We start from the raw sequence: 19401 nt of genomic DNA on the forward strand, positions 1-19401 counted from the left end.
GTTATAGATCATATCCCATTATGCCCCGCCGTTCCGTTATGCCCCGGGTTCCCCTATATTTATGAAAGAGGTGTCGCATATACAGTTCTAATTAATACCCTTGATTTTGAAACAAGAATGTTTTATGTAAATGTTTTTTTTTTAGTTATTTTATCTCACACAAAAATGATTGCCAAGCAATAGTTTATAGAAGTGTTAGAAAGTCGCACGCTTTTCAAACGTACCTCGATCCGCGTGCGACTTCAGGCGGCCAGGCATTAATTGTGCGGTAGTGTATCAAAGCTGCAGAGGATATAAATAGACGAGCATCGCGCACACGGAAGTAAACGGAGTGGAATCAGTCGATTTCTACGGGGAGAAGTGCTTTTTACAAGAGACGTGCCTCCGTCGCGAGTTAACAAATTCCTGATTGTCAATTTTTCGTGGGAGCGTGCGCGGAATATCGTGGGCATACATCCGTGTCCAGACGTGGTTTTTCGCGTTCTTTCAGCCGTTCCCTTCTTTCTCTCCGTTCGTTTCCGACTCTCGTTCCGCACCGAGACGTCGAAAACAATGAGGCGGAGATTGCCATGAGATTTCGAAGAATGGACCCTTGGCACGTTAGCTCGCCTACGTTCGCTCTCTCTGCTTTAAACAATTTCTTTTTTTTGTGTGTTATAACAATTGTTGCGCTTGTATAATTCTAGTGGGTTTATAAAATACTTAACGGGACAGCGCTGTTCCTGACCTTTCACGACGATTTATTTCTCGACAATTTAAATGAGTTTACGTAATGTAAATTAGTGATAAATTTGAGCAATGTGCCGCAATGCCGAACAATGAATTTTTCACTAAAGCTTTTGCCCCAAGAGCAATAAGTTCATGGTGGAACCAACTGATGGCGCTTATGTGTTTAGCAGGAACCCCGCTATCTTATATTGGTGGCCTACCTCATAATACGGGTCTCTCCTCTATGTATGCTATTCACACATAATATAAAGTAAAAATAATAATAGCTTCTTATTACTGTAAGTGTCCCGTATACGTTGATATTGATTTCGAAAGCAATTTGTCGGCGAAGCAGAGCGTAAAACGCATTAATCACTCAATTTTTCTGGATAAATTAATTCCTATTAAGAATTTCTTATGTGGATCACACGCGCGACTCTCCGGGTGAATTCCTCTCCAGCTCTCTTCCGTCTGCGAGAGGAGCGAGAGGACGTCGAAGACGACGAAGCGGAAATTGCCACGACATGTCGAAGAACGGAGAGGCGGCACGTATCGGGGATTCGTTCCCGAATTATATCCGTCCCTGTGACATTCTCTTCCGTCCCATCGCCGGGACAATGGTTTATATTAGAAAGGGGGATATACAGAATGTCCGACGGAACGTTTGCTCAATTAAGCGGAATTGTGCCGCGAACGTAGAACGGAGCTTCTTCATAATTGCGTGATTTAACGTGTTTCTCCGTATTCGAAAGGCTTGTCGTGGAGAAACTATAAGGAGAGTTGGGAGCAAGTCAACGAATCCCACTTCACGGTGCAACTCGAGATAATCGTTGTGGGAACCGTAGGATCCGTCAGAAACGTGCATGAGGAGCAATGCCGTATTTTAGAAAATGAGATTTACGAAGATACAGGCGAATGCCATCCATAAAGTGGAGCATATACGGGGGATTCCGCTCTGCAAAAGTCCGCTGTTGGAGTCCGAACTTCGGAAGCGCTTTCGTGCCGTCGCACCGCGGTCACGTAGTTGTGGATTTCAACTGCATCCGGATGCAACGACGCATCCAGCAATATTAGATGAGACACCGTTGCGCGGCAACGGTTGAAAATGAATGTTTCAAACGGATATCCGTCGGATCGAAGACCACGCGAGATACTTAAGAAAGTATGACGATTTAGGTAATACTACAATGCTATTGATATAAAATTAACTGATTCGTTTGACTGAGATAATCTGTAATAGAACAGTTGCGGAATTGTTGGTTGTATTAATGAGCTGGATACTCGACAATGTGACAGCAAGATAATAAAAAAAACACTCGCATAATTAGATATAAAAAAAGTATATAAAAAACTAACAATTATATAAATGGACTATAAAAATTACAAAGAAAAAAATCACGACAAGAAATGGTAGAATGAGAGCGCAGAATGAAAAGCTACGAATATACCGTTCTATATACATAATTTTTAACAATGTAACGCAAGTAATGAAATTTGCGCGGGTGGTTGAGAAAGAAAGGAAAACCCGCAGTCTGTTTGCAGGAGTGTATTTAATGGATTTATTTTTAAAAAGCCAGCGAATAATTCAAATAAATTTATAATATAACGAGTCGTAGTAATTATTTTGGCGGATGGAAGACGAAGTCAAGAAAAACGATGCGACGCTACTACATTAATATTTAGCAATTTATATCAATTGAAGTTGAAAGCACGCTGATTAAAGCAAAGAATGTAACAAGAAGGGAAGGAGAAACAAAAAGAAAATGCAAAACTATGCGGTCGATAAAGTTTTTCCCCTGTCTAGCAATCGAACTAATGGTACATATCTATAATTTAGATGGAAAGAAAATAGCAAACCGACATAAAAGAAAAATATATGTTACGTGATTCAATTTAAAATATGAGAAATTGATGGTGGACTGATATCCCTCGCTTTATATGTGCGTCACATGATGCATACACTGTTAACTTTCGATCTATTGCAAAATATTTTCGAAACTTTTAATTCTTTAACGAACTTATTGTTAGAATCAATTTTCTCCTAGCGAAATTGTCGAGGGAGGTTATTTTCCACAACTTCTCAATTTTCAACATCAAGTTCCTTAAGAGGTAAGCGCCGGCTGAAGTTTATGTTGAAATGAAGTCGCGCTAAAATTAATCCAAACAACAAAGTTCCGTTATTTACTATTTACATTCTTGCAAACGTATCTTACGATGCTTTTATTTATAGCGTAAAATAACTTTGTATTATTCTTCGGCTTTTCCGAAAAGTAATACGTTTTCGACAAGAAGATTTATTTCAAATTTATCGGAGAAACTATCTCCAAAATAAATTTCGTTGAATCAAAGGTAACTGTACTGTATATACAATATAAATACATGACAGCAAGTTGTCTTTATATCCACAATCTATTATCACAGCTTCTTTTGTCCGAGTCTATATTTCTCTTCAATTACGTTATTGGCAATTTTCGCAAACTATTGATTACAGCGGGCAGTATTGATGACTCGAATCGAGAAGACAGATCGAAGACATTGAACGGAAAAAAAGGTAGACGGCACAAATCGTTACGCGATGCGGCGGCGAGGAAAAGTGTCTCGATTCGAATTGAAGGTTCCAGCCACTCCAGCCGCGTATCCAAAAATGAGATTTTCGACCGACCAGAATGGGGAGGTGGATGAGGATGATTCTGAATTAAATTTTTCGAAGCGACTGACAGGCTCGTTCGATTGGCAACTCGAAACTGTCTGGCACTCAAGTTTTACCAGTACATCCCTCGAGCGATAGCAATAACTTCTTGTCATTACTACAACTATCGGTTCCGTCGAAGGACGGAAATCTTCTCTTAGTAGGACAATGATAACGAGAATCGCGAAGACGGCAGTCACTGCCCATCGGTGGACTTTACTTCCGCGATATTGCAATTCTGCAATATCTGGAAAACTTGTAAAATTTGTCTAATCAACCGTGGGATTGCGCGTGGTCCTTTACGTCGAATTCCGTTTCGCTGCCATTTGCAGAGGGTACATGTCGATTCCGCGTATGTCTCCATTTTCTCGTTTCACTTATGCTTCTCTGCTAATATTTTCTTTCCTTCTCGTTTTGAATTAATTAGCAAGTGTCGTATAATTGCCTTTGGGACAAACGATTCCTCTTGTATCTCTTTTATTATATTTTTTATCTATGTTTTGAATATGATCGAGCGAACATAATCGCTCTTTAAGAAAAATCGCGAGTCACCCTTATCTTTGTCATTTCAGATTACCTTGAGGGACTTTCGAAGTTTCTTCTTTTTATTGCCACAATTTATTTTCCATTACTCTTGGGTAAGATTTTTTACATCCGCAAAAGTGTCTTCTTGAGCGTTCGTGAACTTCATCGATTTTTTAACGCGAGGCTCGTCGAAAATGTTTCGAACTTTTGTCTTGCTATGCTCGTCAGTAGAGTTCGTCGTCGCGAGTGCCCTTCATCGACCCGATTGTTCCACGAAAGTTTGAAATTGCGACTACGTAAGCCGTGCTTTATGTTGGCCCAAGGGTCAGGGCTGAGGGCGAACTGTAAAGTATTGCTTCATGTAACACGGCGCATGCATCTTGGATGGCCGTATTCTGGACGCGAGGAATGCCGATAATACTAGAAAACATTGGTAGGAACGAAGGAAAAGCGAACAAGTGGCCACGGACAGGCTGATTTAGCGAATATTCGAAAGAGAATGTGGGGAGATTAGATTTGATAAGCAAGATTTTATTCGGATTTTATTCGCTTGCGGCTTGTATGAGTTGAGCTAAATTTTAGCCAATTCCTACTCATCATTTATCGATGCCTATCAATCATTAATTACACGAGTTACACACATTGCCTTGTATTAGTGAAAATAAAAAACATTTCAAGCAACACCATCTGCAAAACGAGAACGTAAACAAAAAAAAACTTCCGTGATTTATTATCAGATTAAAAATATTTAAGCTTTTTTTTTATTATATTTGTACTTCACAAACATCTAATGAACTTCTAATTGCAATATTGTTTCATTATATTTGTCATTCGTAACGTTAAATAAACTTCTAATTGTAACACTTATGTATTTTGCACTTCATTAGCAATTTCTCAAGGGTATCTCATATTACGAGCACACTTTTCAGATTTCGAGTAAAGCTCATTTTTTCATATTTTTCTAATTTTCAAAAAGAATTATTGAATTGAATTCTACTTCTCGGCATCTTGTAGCTTATTAAATTCCCTTCATAACGAGCTATTTAATTTTTTAATTGTGCCTATAGATTTCCGGCAATTACAAAAAGTGAATTTGGTATCTCGTACACGGGGACTCTCCTCTATTATTTTTCACGTGGCAGTGAAACTGCTAAGAGAACTGCGTATTATGTAAGCGCCTATGCGCCACGTAACGACTCTGCTTTGTCTTGGGGATGCATTAGTGACACGTAGAATGACGTGAAAGAAAAATGACAAAATTGAATTTTGTAGTCTTAATTCTCAAACACAGAATTTGCACAATTTTGCAGGCAGAGCACGGGTTCTTTGCCAATGTGCGTAGCGAGAGGATATTTTATGCTCTTTCTTCTTAGCCCAGCGATCGATAGAGTTCATGAATCTATCCAAACCTTTCGGTGAGGAGAATAAATCTTCTCGATCTCCTCTCGATATTTCTTTCTTTCTTCTTTTACCTCTCCCCCTCCCTCTCACTCTAAATCCATTCCATTTTATTAATTACCTATTATAATATCTGATTTTTCTGAACAAAATATCCCATGGTTGACGATTATGAGGTCGTATGCAATTTCTTTCCGCAACTGAAGAGAGAGAACTTAAAGAAGGACTTAAGTTAAAAGTTTAATATGTCAGACAAAAAACAATGAGTTTGAATAGAAAAGTACAAAGTGAGAAGACAGGAGACTTCGATGTAAGAAGAAATTTCATCATTGGAAACTTGCGTTGCACAAGAAACGACCTGATTATTTTTATTGCCCGAACAGAATATTTTAACGTATTGCAAACTGGCCAATATTTTGATGTATCGGATGAATGGGAGGAAATGGTGCTGCTCCGGTTGCTTTAAAGAATTAGAATTTTGCTACGTTATAAAACTGCATTACCGATGCCACAATCGCATTTGTTCGCAATGAACCCCGCATCGAACGCTCCCGACTATTCATTACGGACATCAGGTGAATTTTATTAATCGACTGCTGTCTGCTTGGCGACAGAGGAAGAGGCTTTTGAGTTTCCTCGTTTGCACATTGGAAACTAAACTATGAGGGAGCTGTGTCATGGAAGCTTCGTCATTGTCGCCGGTGCCGACAAACACCACGCCGGCTGTCGCGTCGTTGATTAGCAGATACAATGCTCACGATGAAATACAATGCAGCAACGATATAACAGCTTGTGTGGCACAAAAGCTGCGAATGCGAACCTTCTCATTTAAAATGCTTATACCGTTTCCCCACTTTGCTTGTCCTCAGTTTCGTTTCCTTTCGGAACGCGGTCAATATGTGGCATCTAAGTGTACGTTCCGATTGTATACACATAAGAAGATATTTCTTTTGTCACACAGTTCGCAAAGCCAGGCGTAACTTTATGGTTATTATCTACGATATTATCTACGATACTTATTTACAAAGGCGCGACTATTTGAAAGTTCAAATTGATTGAATTATTACTAACTACATTATCAACGTCACGGCGATAAACATTTACATTAATTCTGTACTATAGTCGATAGTTACGCTTTGTATGTTACAATGCAATTCTGTAATTTCTTATTGATGAGTGGTTATTTAGTTCAATGCTGAAAATTAAAATTTATAGCAAATTGAGTGAATCACTTATGCTTGTGGCAGACGTTAACGTTTAATTTAAGCAACTTCATTTTTTCAATTCAATAACATTTTTTATCCGTGTACACAAAGTTCAAATTAACTAGAAAGTTTCTTGACGACTGTATGATTTTAGTTTGTACTGGGGATATTTAGCAGCGTTTGCGACCTGCTCGAGCTGATCTTAGAGAGGCCGTTTTGATGAAGGTGAGCGTAGATACACGTCGTGACAAGAGCCATGACGGCGAAGTAAGAGCCGCAGGAAAATTAAAAATTTGATGAAGGCCCTGAAGGACTTGGCCGACCTTTGGACTACAGCTTGAATAGGTAGCATTGCCTACTTCTTTAGAAAAAGGAATGTCTGTCCCATCTTTTGAGAACAGACAAATGGGTTTTAAAAAGCTCCCTTTTATACGTGTTTGCAAAAAATATTTATATCTTTTTACATTATAATTGAAAAGGAAAATTACTTTTTCTCGAATTTTTTAACACAATTGTAAAGATACATTATAGGTCTGCAGTTTCGTATTGCAATTGTAATAATAAAAGTGACAATAAAATATATTTTTCTTTCGGTATTTATAATTAATAAAGTTAAGTATTTATAATTAATATTATTGTTTGTTTTTTTCTGAATATAATTTATTAAAGAATCTGGAATTTAAAAATAATGAAAATAAAAGTCTTCGATAAACATAAAGTTAAGGTGATTTTTAAAAGATGCTACAGTTTGGTCATGCAACCGGGTAAAAATGGCCGCCATCGCCTCTCGTATATGTGTGTGTATATACATATATGTATATACAGGGTGATTCAAAACAACCACTTGCCCTTAAAATGTCGTATTCCTGATTGAATTCCGAGACGATTTTTTCTTTACCAAAATTTTCTCCAAAGCTTAGTTTCCGAATTATGAAGGGAAATAGTTGACGAATGACGGGCCGAGTACAAGAGGCAGACAGGGGCGACGCGCGGCGCGACTCATTGTGTGCGCTTACGCGGGGCGCTCAGCTGATCGCTACACACAATACATACTACACACACACGCGACACTTTCTCTCCCTCTCTCTCCCTTATCTCTATCATTCGTTTACTATTTGTTTTTATAATTAAAAATCTAAGCCTCGGAGACAATTTTGGAAAAAGAGAGAAAGTCTCAGAATTGAATCAAGAATACGATGACTTTGTGTTGTTGTAGCTTCGTGTGCAAGACAAATTGTCACCAGTAGTTATTGTAACTTCCACGAATTTTACGTAGGTATCGAATTACGTTTCCACTTAGACACTGAGAGTCCATAGCTAAATTAATTGAAAGTTTTTTCTTTTATAAACTATTACGTTTTGCACATTTTTCGTTTCACTCACTTGAGATTAATAAAATGAGACGTGTACAAATGACTATCAATCATCACCAAATAATTATTCGGTGGCTAAAAATTACTCGAAAAGAGAAGAACACACGATGTACAGCACGTTATTAACATACAATACGTATTTACTCGGCGACAGTAAGCTGTCAATGCCAGACTTAAATATAGACAGTAAGTGGTCGATTTGTGATTATGATTGTACTACATTGCACTGTACCCAACTGCACTATCGAACATAAGCGTGGAATTAGTTAAGGCCTAAGAATTTAGAACATGACAATTTGGGAATCATAAAAACGTATCCTACAATATCATATAATAGTTGTTCTAAAATTAGTTAGAATAAGTGTTTCTAAAATACTTAATACTTTATCACTGATTAAAAAATCTGTCATAAATTGAAAGAATAATTAATTCCTTAAAGCGTTTCGATTCCTCTCTTAACTTTTCCTTACATTTCTACAAACGAAAGATGTTCCATGTTAGAAAACATTGGTCGCCCTGAGAAGGGCGGATTACTTTCAAGCACCCTAAAAAGGGCGAGTTGCTTTTGATTGCTCTGAGAGTAGATTAATTTCGGCTGCTCTGAAAAGAGCAAATTTATTTGGATGTCTCGAAAGAGTTTTATAATATGTGCTCAAAATGACCTCCATTCATCCTAACGCATGCTTTCATGCGTCTCAATAAATTTTTTTGGACATTCTCCATTGTATTGTTTTCGATGGACCAAACGGCATACCGCAATCTTGTTTCTAGCTCCTCCAAATCTTCAGGAAGCGTTTTGTACAATGTTTCCTTGCAATGTCCCCAAAAAAAGAAATCCAACGGATTGAGATCCGGGGATCTTGCAGGCCACCGTATCGGGCCATACCGACCCATCCAGCGTTCAGGAAACTGCTCGTTCAAATAATTTGTTATGATTTTGGCGTTGTGTGGTCCAGCACCGTCTTGCTGAAATACAATATTGTTTCTCTGCAATAACGGTACTTCTTCTAAAAATTCAGGCAGATTGTCTCTTAAAAATTCCTTGTATGTTGCGGCGGTCAAAACGTCTGGGAGAATAATTGGGCCTAGTATTTCAGTTCCCATGATTCCAGCCCAGACATTTAGCCTCCAACGAATCTGGAAGTTTCTGGTTCGTGTAACATTGGGATTTTCATCGCACCACGAATGCATATTGTGCATATTAAATATTCCTTCTCGCGTAAACAGCGATTCATCGCTAAATATCACACGAGATGGAAATTCAGGATCTCGTGCTGCTCTTCTCAGAAAATTCTCGCAGAATGTTCTTCTCAGAGGATAATCTTCTGGTCGCAAATGTTGCACGCGAGTGTGATGATATGCGTGCAGCTTTTCTTCTCGAAGTATCCTCTGTACAGTTGAATACGATAAATCATGCTCTCGAGCAACAACCCGAATGCTAGTTTCGGGTTCTTCCTCGAAGGCACGAAGAACCGTTTCCGTATTGCGTACATTTCTTGCGGCACGATTTCTTCCGGTCTCATGCGTGTTCGGGAAGATATTGCCAGTTTCGTACAATCTTTGAGCTGCTCTAAGTATAACAGTGGCCGTCGGATGTCTCGCACGGTTTGGATATAATTCGACGTATCTTCTTGCAGCAACGTAATGCTCCCCACGGCATTCCCCAAGTGCCATTAACATGTCGTAATATTCTTTGTTTGTATATCTTGCCATCTCGTTCCGTCGCTTCTAATAATCGGAAGATTATTGATGCAAGCGTCGATCGTTTCACCTAATTTATACGATTGTCGCGGGAGGTCGTATCCCCCGCCTCTCTGCGACGAATAGGGGCACCGCGTGTTGCGTGGCGCGTGGTGCTGTGTCATGCGGTGTTTCTATTCGTCGCAGAGAGGCGGGGGATACGACCTCCTGCGACAATCGTATAAATTAGGTGAAACGATCGATGCTTGCATCAATAATCTTCGTATCCTGTTCTTTTCGGGACACCTAAAACTTACTTGGGTTCATAGAAAATGCAGGACGATGTCATTAGCATCGACCATTGGGAAACCTTTTAGTCGACTCCAACTCGGATCCAAGAAACAGTGCATCCACTTGGCCAAGAGCCTTTGGTACCTGGTTGTTGATCATGTTGGTAAAACGATTCAGTACCATTCTGAACATGTCAGTGATAGAAGAAATGTCTTTTTGTTCGGAAAGGTAGCTCCATTCTTGTGGCTTTCTATTGACTTTGGAATTTTTGGAGCCCGATATCTCTGGAACGTTAAATAGGTACACTCTGAGACTGACCTATCTGCGATCATCTTTACGAGACCTTTCGTTTGGTACTGACTTTGTGACCAAAATCGAATACGAAACAAATAGGGCCGATCTTGTTCTCACTCTTTGCTCTTTTCAGAACGACCAAAACTAATCTACTCTTTTTAGAGGGACCAAAAACAATTCGCCCTTTTTAGGGTGCTTGATAGTAATTGGCGCTGTTTAGGGCGACCAATATTTTCTAACATGGAACATCTCTCGTTTGTAGAAATGCAAGGAAACGTTAAGAGAGGAATCGAAACGCTTTACCGAATTAATTTTTCTTTCAGTTTATGATTGATTTTTAATCGGTGATAAAATTCCAGCGAGAAACGATTCGTAGAATTGACATCGTTTCCACATCGATCAACGAATGACTTCTCACTGGGATATTATTTATTATAACTTATCTTTAAACGACCATCATAGGATATAGGATACGTTTTTATGTTTCTCAAATTGCGACATTCTCAATTCTTAGGCCTCAACCAATCCCACGCTTATGTTCGACAGTGCAGTTGGGTGCAGTGCAATGTAGTACAATCATAATCACAAATCAACTGCTTACTGTCTATATTTAAGTCTGGCATTGACAGCTTACTGTCGCCGAGTAAATACGTATTGTATGTTAATAACGTGCTGTATATCGTGTGTGCTTCTCTTTTCGAGTAATTTTTAGCCACCGAATAATTATTTGGTGATGACTGATAGTCATTTGTACACGTCTCATTTTATTAATCTCAAATGAGTGAAAAATGTGCAAAACGTATACGTAATAGTTTATAAAAGAAAAACTTTTAATTAATTTAGCTATTGACTCTCAGTGTCCAAGTGGAAACGTAATTCGATATCTACGTAAAATTCGTGGAAGTTACAATAACTACTGGTGACAATTTGTCTTGCACACGAAGCTACAACAGCACAAAGTCATCGTATTCTTGATTCAATTCTGAGACTTTCTCTCTTTTTCCAAAATTGTCTCCGAGGCTTAGATTTTTAATTATAAAAACAAATAGTAAGCGAATAATAGAGATAAGGGAGAGAGAGGTAGAGAAAGTGTCGCGTGTGTGTGTATTATGTATTGTGTGTAGCGATCAGCTGAGCGCCCCGCGTAAGCGCACACAATGAGTCGCGCCACGCGTCGCCCCTGTCTGCCTCTTGTACTCGGCCCGTCATTCGTCAACTATTTCCCTTCATAATTCGGAAACTAAGCTTTGGAGAAAATTTTGGTAAAGGGAAAATCGTCTCGAAAGTCAATCAGAAATACGACATTTTAAAGACAAGTGGTTGTTTTGAATCACCCTGTATATATATTTTTTTTGGCTAATTTTGCAAGTATGTACACTCTGAATTTCATACAGCACCACGGGTGAAAATCTTCACATAGAATGTCACTTTGGAATGTCAAAATAAAATAGGATTATTATGGTATACGTTACGAGTATATCAAACACTTTACTGGTCCGCAGTCCCTTTTTTTAAAAGGGAATGAATTTGGGGATAAGGAGGAATATATTTGTAATTTAATGTTCACTCTATATATATTTTAATATTTCCACTATACCATATATAGGCTCCTTAGTGATAATATAACCAAGTTGATAACATGCCCATTTAGCTATACAGAATATAGTTTGCACGGAAAAAATTCGATGGTGTCAAGATGTTCTTCCTTACATGTTTTTAGGACGTTTGAAACCATTCCGTTCTACACTACCGCGTGACGCTCTTCTTTTTCAAAGGTTATGCGTTTGACGAAAGACGCTTTTTATTTCACTTTGTTAAGTTCGCTTTTATTCTCACGTTGATTAACAAACAATATTAGTTGCATAATTGCTTAATATGCAATTTTATATTGCTCAATATGCAGTTGTTTAATATACTTGTTCTAGTAGCCAATGTCGAAATTTAGTTTACTTTAACCAGTAACCTAATTGTAAGAACATTTTTAAGAAATTGCATAGGTTGATAATATCCTTAATGCGTTACCAACCTATGCAATTTCTTAAAAATGTTCTTAAAAGTAGATTACTGGTTACAGTAAACAAAATTTCGACATCGCTACTAGAATCAGCACATTAAACAATATCCTTAGTATAATTGCGCCCACTTTTCAACAAATAACTTTTTAAAAATAAAAACACGACAATAAAATGGTTTATCTTGGTCAAAATTATTGCTAATAGGGCCATGGATGGTTATATTAGCGATAATGTTGACGATACTGGTAATAATTATGGGTTTTTATTTTTAAAAAGTTATTTGTTCAAATGTGTAATTATATTAAAAACCTTAAGGCTAATAATAAAATATTAGTTGTTTGCTCTTTAAAAGTTATTTTGGTATCTTAAGTTTTCGAGTAAAATTATTTTTTACTATAAAACTTTGTAATTAACTCTAATTAAAATTTGCCTTAATTATTGATTAATAGTTAAAGAATTCAATTTAAAACGGGCAAGAAAAGGTGGCCTTATTACTTTCATATACTTTTAATATGGCCAAAATGCATACTTTTAGAAATAAGCAATTCCTTTGTAGTTCGAATTGAACGTATTGTCTAATGTTTTTTTTTCTTAATTACAAAGGCCCAAAAAATATTATCCCACAAACAAAGTTTGAAAATTCCATAAAATAGTATACATGGGGATTTTTCCAAACCTTAGCGTGACCATATTGCCATAAGGGACCTCACATGTATATTTTTTTATGTCAATATTGTTTTAGCAAAGTCTAGGCGTGTGGTACAAGAACGTAACTATGACGAAGTGTCATTCATTTCAACGTCTTAATTTTCATATATATATTAACTGTATTAGCCATATAATTTCCCCCACATATATTAACCATATTAACCATATTAACCATATCATTTCCTACAAACGACGTTCTTAAATTTAACGATTACCGAGTACCTAAAAAAGAAAACCAATTCGTAACGGAAGTGCCGGTTATATTACTTTCTTGAAATGTGTACTTAAAATAGAAAAATTGTGGCCTTTCGTAGGGATCTCGCTTTTGAATAGTTATAATTGACGAATTTGTCAAGTAATATTCTCAATCATAGTAAAGGATTTTTTAAACTTTGCTCTGCCTTATGCTTTCTACACAACCGTTTTTCCTCTCTTTTATTATATTTATTTTCAACAAAACGCTATATATCGATCGTAGTAAAGTACTTTAAATTATCACAGTAGATATAAATAGAATCACGTGAATTATATACACTGATATATGTACTTTGATTCTATTTACATCTACTGTGATAATGTAAAGTTCTCTACTACGATTGATATGTACCGTCAGAAAGGATTCCTGTTACTGAGACTACAAAACATATTCTTGGCGCATTTTCTCACAACCTCATTTAGCATGAAAATAAGACAATATCAAAATAAAATCAATAATTCTCATTCTCCTCTATCGGATTAAAAAAGATTGACTTACTATATTGAGACAAGAGTAACTTATATAAATGTAAGTTTATATATTCTGGCGTTTAGGATAATTTCCCCCCCCGTCTTACAAGGCACGAAGTTGGCACCACGATATTCGATAAAAGACGACACATATTATCATTTTATTCTAGATTTTCGAATTTTTCATTTAAGATTAAAATATTTCTTTCTCTATAATAAATATAATTGGCGCTATATCGATCCTATTTTATGATACATTGAAGTGTAATAGCATTGGTTCCGGAAATTTTCTTCTGTGGGTATAGTATGCAAGTCAGTACGATCGGTATTTAGAACGATACAGATTCACAGAGTTTTGTTGAAAATATAATAAAAGAGAGCAAAAACTGTTATGTAGAAAGCATAACGCGGAGCAAAGTTTAAAAAATCCTTTACTGCGATTGAGAAGATTATTTGACAAAGTCGAACAAGTCGCTATAATAAAATAATGTAGACTTTTATTATTCATCGCGCATCGCGTACTTAGTCTTACGTGCTTAAACATTACGTGCTCAAGAATCAAATTTTATTCGTGGTCTTCTAAATGACTGTTTATGTATTTAGATTTGTATTAGTATAGTATATATTGTATAGATTATGTATTTAGATTTATCGCGAAACTGTTTCGGTATCTCGAGGTCCATTTGGCGATCATTATAATAAGATAAAGCGTGAATCGTTATCGACTTTTAATACTGTTATTATAATACCATTGTAATGTGTTATAAAGTGGAGAGAGTCCATTTAAGAAATTTTAGATATTACATATTACTATTATACCGAAAATCAATATTTGTTGCAAAAATCATTGGGACGATAGGAGATTTGTATATGAAAATTGATTTACTTCTAATAATTATTGACATTCATAGATGACAGAACTGTAGCTCATATCAGCATCATCGTTGAAAGCGACCGATTAATGCTTTCATATATTCGCTTTGCAAAATTGTTATTCGCGGTTGCGAGATCGAACTTGAATTCATTACGGCCACTTGCAACGACGATACTAATATGAGTTCTGTTATCAGTTCTAATACAGTTCTGTTATCTACGAGTGATCAATAACACTGTTGAAACAAAAAGAGATTTATCATGAACCTAAATGAAATATATAATTTCCGAAGGATTTTTGCACCCTGAAAACGAATCTGGTTGTAAAAATGGCGTGACACATCAGAATTTTGAGAAAAGTGAAATTATGTAAATGAAGTTATGCCAAAAAGTCCGATTTTAGTCATTTTTTAAGCAATGCATTTAAACTGTAGGCAGCAGAAAATCGAGCGAAAATTCAAATTTAGTACTAAAAAGCTACGCAGAACACATAGTGTTTTACGAGTTCAAAGAAATTTAAAAGAAACTATCATGTAGAAATTGTAAGATAGTAAAAATCTTAGTTTTAGTCGATTTTAATTTAAAACTTGCATTATAGAATATTGCAAAAATAATCTCAAATTTGAAACCTATATTTCAAACTTGAGATTAAGGTGACTCCTGCACGAAGGAGCGATTAGTATGGGTGCTTTGGGGCCCCTTTGATTTTTGTAAATTTATTTACTTTTTTCATAAAAAAATATCACTTAATGCATTACTGATCAAATTGATACTAGGTTATACATGTACATTTAAAAACATATTTAAAAATACGTTGTATTTTTTGACTTTACTAATAAAGTATTTGCTTGCAGAAGTCGGTGACCTCATATATTTAATAGCGCATTTGAATCCTTGTGTAATTTATTATGTTTATCTCGTATTTTGTTAAGATCTACATTTTCTATAAAATAATATTAACCCTCAAAATGTTTCTGCGAGTGATCGATCCATAACCCCTATTCCAGTGAATATCAATTGTCAGACCTGAATTCGTTGATGAAATAAAAGAAGGAAAAAATGTTAAGAATGTATTTTTTATCATCCAAGTAAACACCAAGTAACAGTTACATAACATCACTATTATAATGTCTTGGGTGTTATATTAGTTTTATCTTGTTGAGTAGGAAATTATAATATTGATGTTATGTAACTGTTACTTGGTGTTTACTGGGATGTTAAAAAGTACAGTTTTAATATTTTTTCCTTCTTTCATTTCATCAACGACTGGGTCTGAAATTTCGCATACTGAAAGATGAAATTTACAATTACGACATACTTAAATTTCAAATTTTACTACTTTTGATCGTTTTCGCATGAGTCAACTTAAAAAATATTGTTTGGAATATTAATTACAAATTTGATGTTAGTTTTACAGCGTAAACTAATAGATTAAAAATAGTAATTTTTTTATTTTTAATATAATATTCAAGTGTCTAATTTGTAAGCATCTCTGAAAACATTAGTTAAGCTAATTACAAGTGAATTTAGTAGTTTTTGCAAAAAACTTATGTAAACTGAGTTTTACGAAAAAAGTAAATGTAATATTTTGAGATTCATCATTTACGTCTTAAAAAGCAAAGGTTTTACTCTCTTACAATTTCTCCAGGTGGATAACTTCTGTAAAATTTCTTTGAACGCGTAAAACAATACGTGTCTTTTGTAGGTTTGATGTTTTACTTGATTTTTAGCTAAGACTTACTGTTTTTTAATACTCATAATATTTATAGTTTCAACCTTTAAAAATATTATTTTGGAAATGACTAAATCATCATACTTTTGGCATATTTAATTTCACTTTTTTCCAAATCCCAACGTACTACATCATTTTTATGTTAAGATTCGTTTTCAACGTGCATTAAAATCCATAAAATTTGTCAAACAGTGTAATCATTTAAAACTAAATCACTTTTCATGTACAAATCTCCTATCGTCCCATTGATTTTCGCGATAAATATTGATTTTTTATTAATAATAATATGTACAATTTATTAAATTGACTGCTTGACTACATTATAACAACTAGAAGTCGATAACGATTCGCGCCCTGTCACGTTATAATTATTATCATGGACCTTGAGATACACCGAAACAGTTTCGATGTAAGTGCGAAAATTCCAAATACATAAACAGTCATTTAGAAGACCACGAATAAAATTTTATTCGTAGGTACGTAATTGATCGTACGATACGCCAACACAGATCGTCGATTGATCATTCCACAAATTCGCGGAATCTCTTATTCCCTAACTAGGCTGAATGTTTCCTGACAGATTTATCTTGCGTGAGAGACGGTATAACACGCGTATTTCGTGATCATAAATTCCAGATTTAAAACGTTTCTGATCAAACAATCCTGAAATTTGATCGGTTCGAAAAATCGCCGTCACGCTTTAAAAATTTCCGTCCCCTTGTTGTAAAGCGATCGAACTTGCGATTTAGACAGCGATTTGATATTATAATATAGTATATGTGTTGGATATGACACAAAGTTCTGTTGCGCATTGTTGGATGGCGATTTAGTGACGTTTAATGGCGTCAATTTTAATATTTATTGTATAATATTATATTTAAAGAAAGAAACAATATAACAATGCACATAATTGTTATATCGTTCCTCTCTTTAAAATATTATAATATAATGCAATTATAATAATATAGTAAATAATATTATACAATAAATATTAATTTACGCCATTAAACGTCACTGTCTTTTGAGTGATTAAATCGCCATTCAATAATGCATAACAGAACTTTGTACCATATACATATCCAACACATACAATATCTATAACGTCTCCGACAGGTAATAAGTTGGCCACTACATTAGACGTTTGCATCAAACACGGTCAAAAATTGAAAATTTTAATAAAGATTATACCTGTTATTAATCTATACTATATGTGAAATACACATGGTTATATTTTTTAATTTTTAACAAGATGGCCGTGTGCAATGCAAGCGGCAAATGTGATGGCTGAATGTCACTTGTGAGAAACGTACGCAACTGGCACAATCCCGTAAGTATTAAACATTCGTAAAATGTGATTACGATATCTCACAATCTTCACGTAATGTATAACGGCATAATCCTATACCCAACGTCTGTTGGATGATGCATTTTATGTAACACCGACTTGACACGTAAAATATTTTGGGGAACTGAATCTCGGGGTCTAATCGATTTTATTGAGGATATTAGCTGCCTGCTTATCCTCGAGTGACATATTGACGTCGTCCCATCCCCATATATTCTCCCCTTGCGTATGATAATGTTCGTCATTATCACCCGTTTGCTCATATGTCGAACCGTCGCCTGTTCGGGTTGCACGTTTCATTATTATGTCGTGTTTCGCGGTCTTCAGATCGTACGCCCAGCCGAGCCAGGCGAAAAAGTCGATGAAAGCACAGGTGATGTTTGAGCCATAGTTGTTTAATTCGCTGGTCTTGTAATCCCATGGGAACACGTGATGGTAATTGTGCCAGCCCTCGCCGAAAGCTAGGTAACTGACACCATAGCTGTTAGTGGCACTAATGGTGCTGCGACAAAAACACGAACACGTTTTTCTTATCAACTTCCATTTCCGTAAATTTACGATTTGAAATAGGGTGAACGACAATACTCAAATCTTCAACGATCAACAAATCTTCGACGATACTCACACGTCGTACGGTTTCATGCCCCAAATGTGGGCCGCGGAATTTACCAGCCAAGTTCCGTGCAGACTCAATACGTATTTAAAAATGGCGGCGTACCATGCGTACATGGGTCTCTCGTTCCAAAAGTAAATCGGTACCCACGTGGGAATCACAAAGCATAAAAGAGGCATCAGGACGATGTACAACCTGTAACATAAGCGTAGAGATTTATTTCGATTAAACCAGATAATCTTCCTTTAAGAGAGAATGTCCTTTAAGAAAGAAAGATATTCTTTGTGAAACTTTACCAACTGATTTGTAGAAATAATGCCTTTGTCAATGATAAACTATCATACTTGCGTTGCCACCTGACGATGGGATCCACCTCGACATCACTCATATCGATCGTGGGTCCTTTACTAATAACGTCCGGATGCTTGCGGACCATCAGCCAGCCCATGTGCGAGAAGAAGAAGCCTCTCTTCGAATTATGCGGATCCGCATCCGTATCCGTATATCTATGGTGCACTCGGTGATCTCTCACCCATTCGTACATGGGATTCTGCAAAACGTATGTACATTAAATAATAATTGCATTTGCACTTTCTTCCAGAAGTCTTTTTGTAGAGTACATTTGAATAAATCTCTCTTTATATTTTTAGAGTAATATGTTTTAAAATGCATTTGCGACGTTACTTTAAATTATGAGATAATAATTCTAAATTTGTAATAATGATTGTTACTTTTCTTAAGAGGATCCCGTAGCGGGTCTACCGACATCTATGTATTACCGACAGAATTACCATTTTCGTATATACATGAGCACACGGACACACTACTACGATACATCACACCCATACATAAACATGAAAGTTTAATTCTAGCTATACTCTTATTTTAAACGTCTAATCCCAATTTAGAGGGTTTCACAGTAATTCTACATGTCATCGAATCCGGGGAAACTCAGTTTCATGTGAGTACAAGTTGTAGAACTTTCATACGAAGCACAAGTATGACGGAGTGACAGTTCGCGTCTTTGAGGTTATATGTGATCGATATATGAATTTTGTAATTTTTACTCATTTTTGGTATCAAATTGGAGTTTCCCCGGATCATCAATGCATATACTGTAATTGTACGCAAGCATTTTTGATTCCATGAATTGAATACGACGATAGGTTAGAATTACGAAAATGGTATTCTGTTGGTAAAACAGACCCGCTACGGGATCCTCTTAA

The 19401-nt window shown here is 36.1% G+C and overlaps 2 protein-coding genes across 2 annotated transcripts in view; one reads left to right on the top strand and one right to left on the bottom strand.

Annotated features, from left to right (window-relative positions):
* LOC105559522 overlaps positions 1–7142 on the top strand; it is a 167070-nt gene extending 159928 nt beyond the window's left edge. The window contains exon 5 of the mRNA XM_012007879.1: positions 6680–7142. Within this exon, the coding sequence (XP_011863269.1) occupies positions 6680–6699 (20 nt within the window). The 3' untranslated portion in view covers positions 6700–7142. The remainder of the gene's footprint in view (positions 1–6679) is intronic.
* Positions 7143–17467: 10325 nt separating this feature from the next.
* LOC105559519 (acyl-CoA Delta(11) desaturase-like) overlaps positions 17468–19401 on the bottom strand; it is a 5344-nt gene continuing 3410 nt past the window's right edge. The window contains exons 4-6 of the mRNA XM_012007873.1: positions 18520–18725; positions 18188–18370; positions 17468–18064 (exon numbers count right to left, since the gene is read on the bottom strand). Coding sequence (XP_011863263.1) covers positions 17701–18064; positions 18188–18370; positions 18520–18725 — 753 coding nt within the window. The 3' untranslated portion in view covers positions 17468–17700. The remainder of the gene's footprint in view (positions 18065–18187; positions 18371–18519; positions 18726–19401) is intronic.

The sequence above is a fragment of the Vollenhovia emeryi genome, unplaced genomic scaffold (assembly GCF_000949405.1).
Source record: "Vollenhovia emeryi isolate VEMERY1.0 unplaced genomic scaffold, V.emery_V1.0 DF939266.1, whole genome shotgun sequence".
In the NCBI taxonomy this organism is placed as follows: Eukaryota; Metazoa; Arthropoda; class Insecta; order Hymenoptera; family Formicidae; genus Vollenhovia; species Vollenhovia emeryi.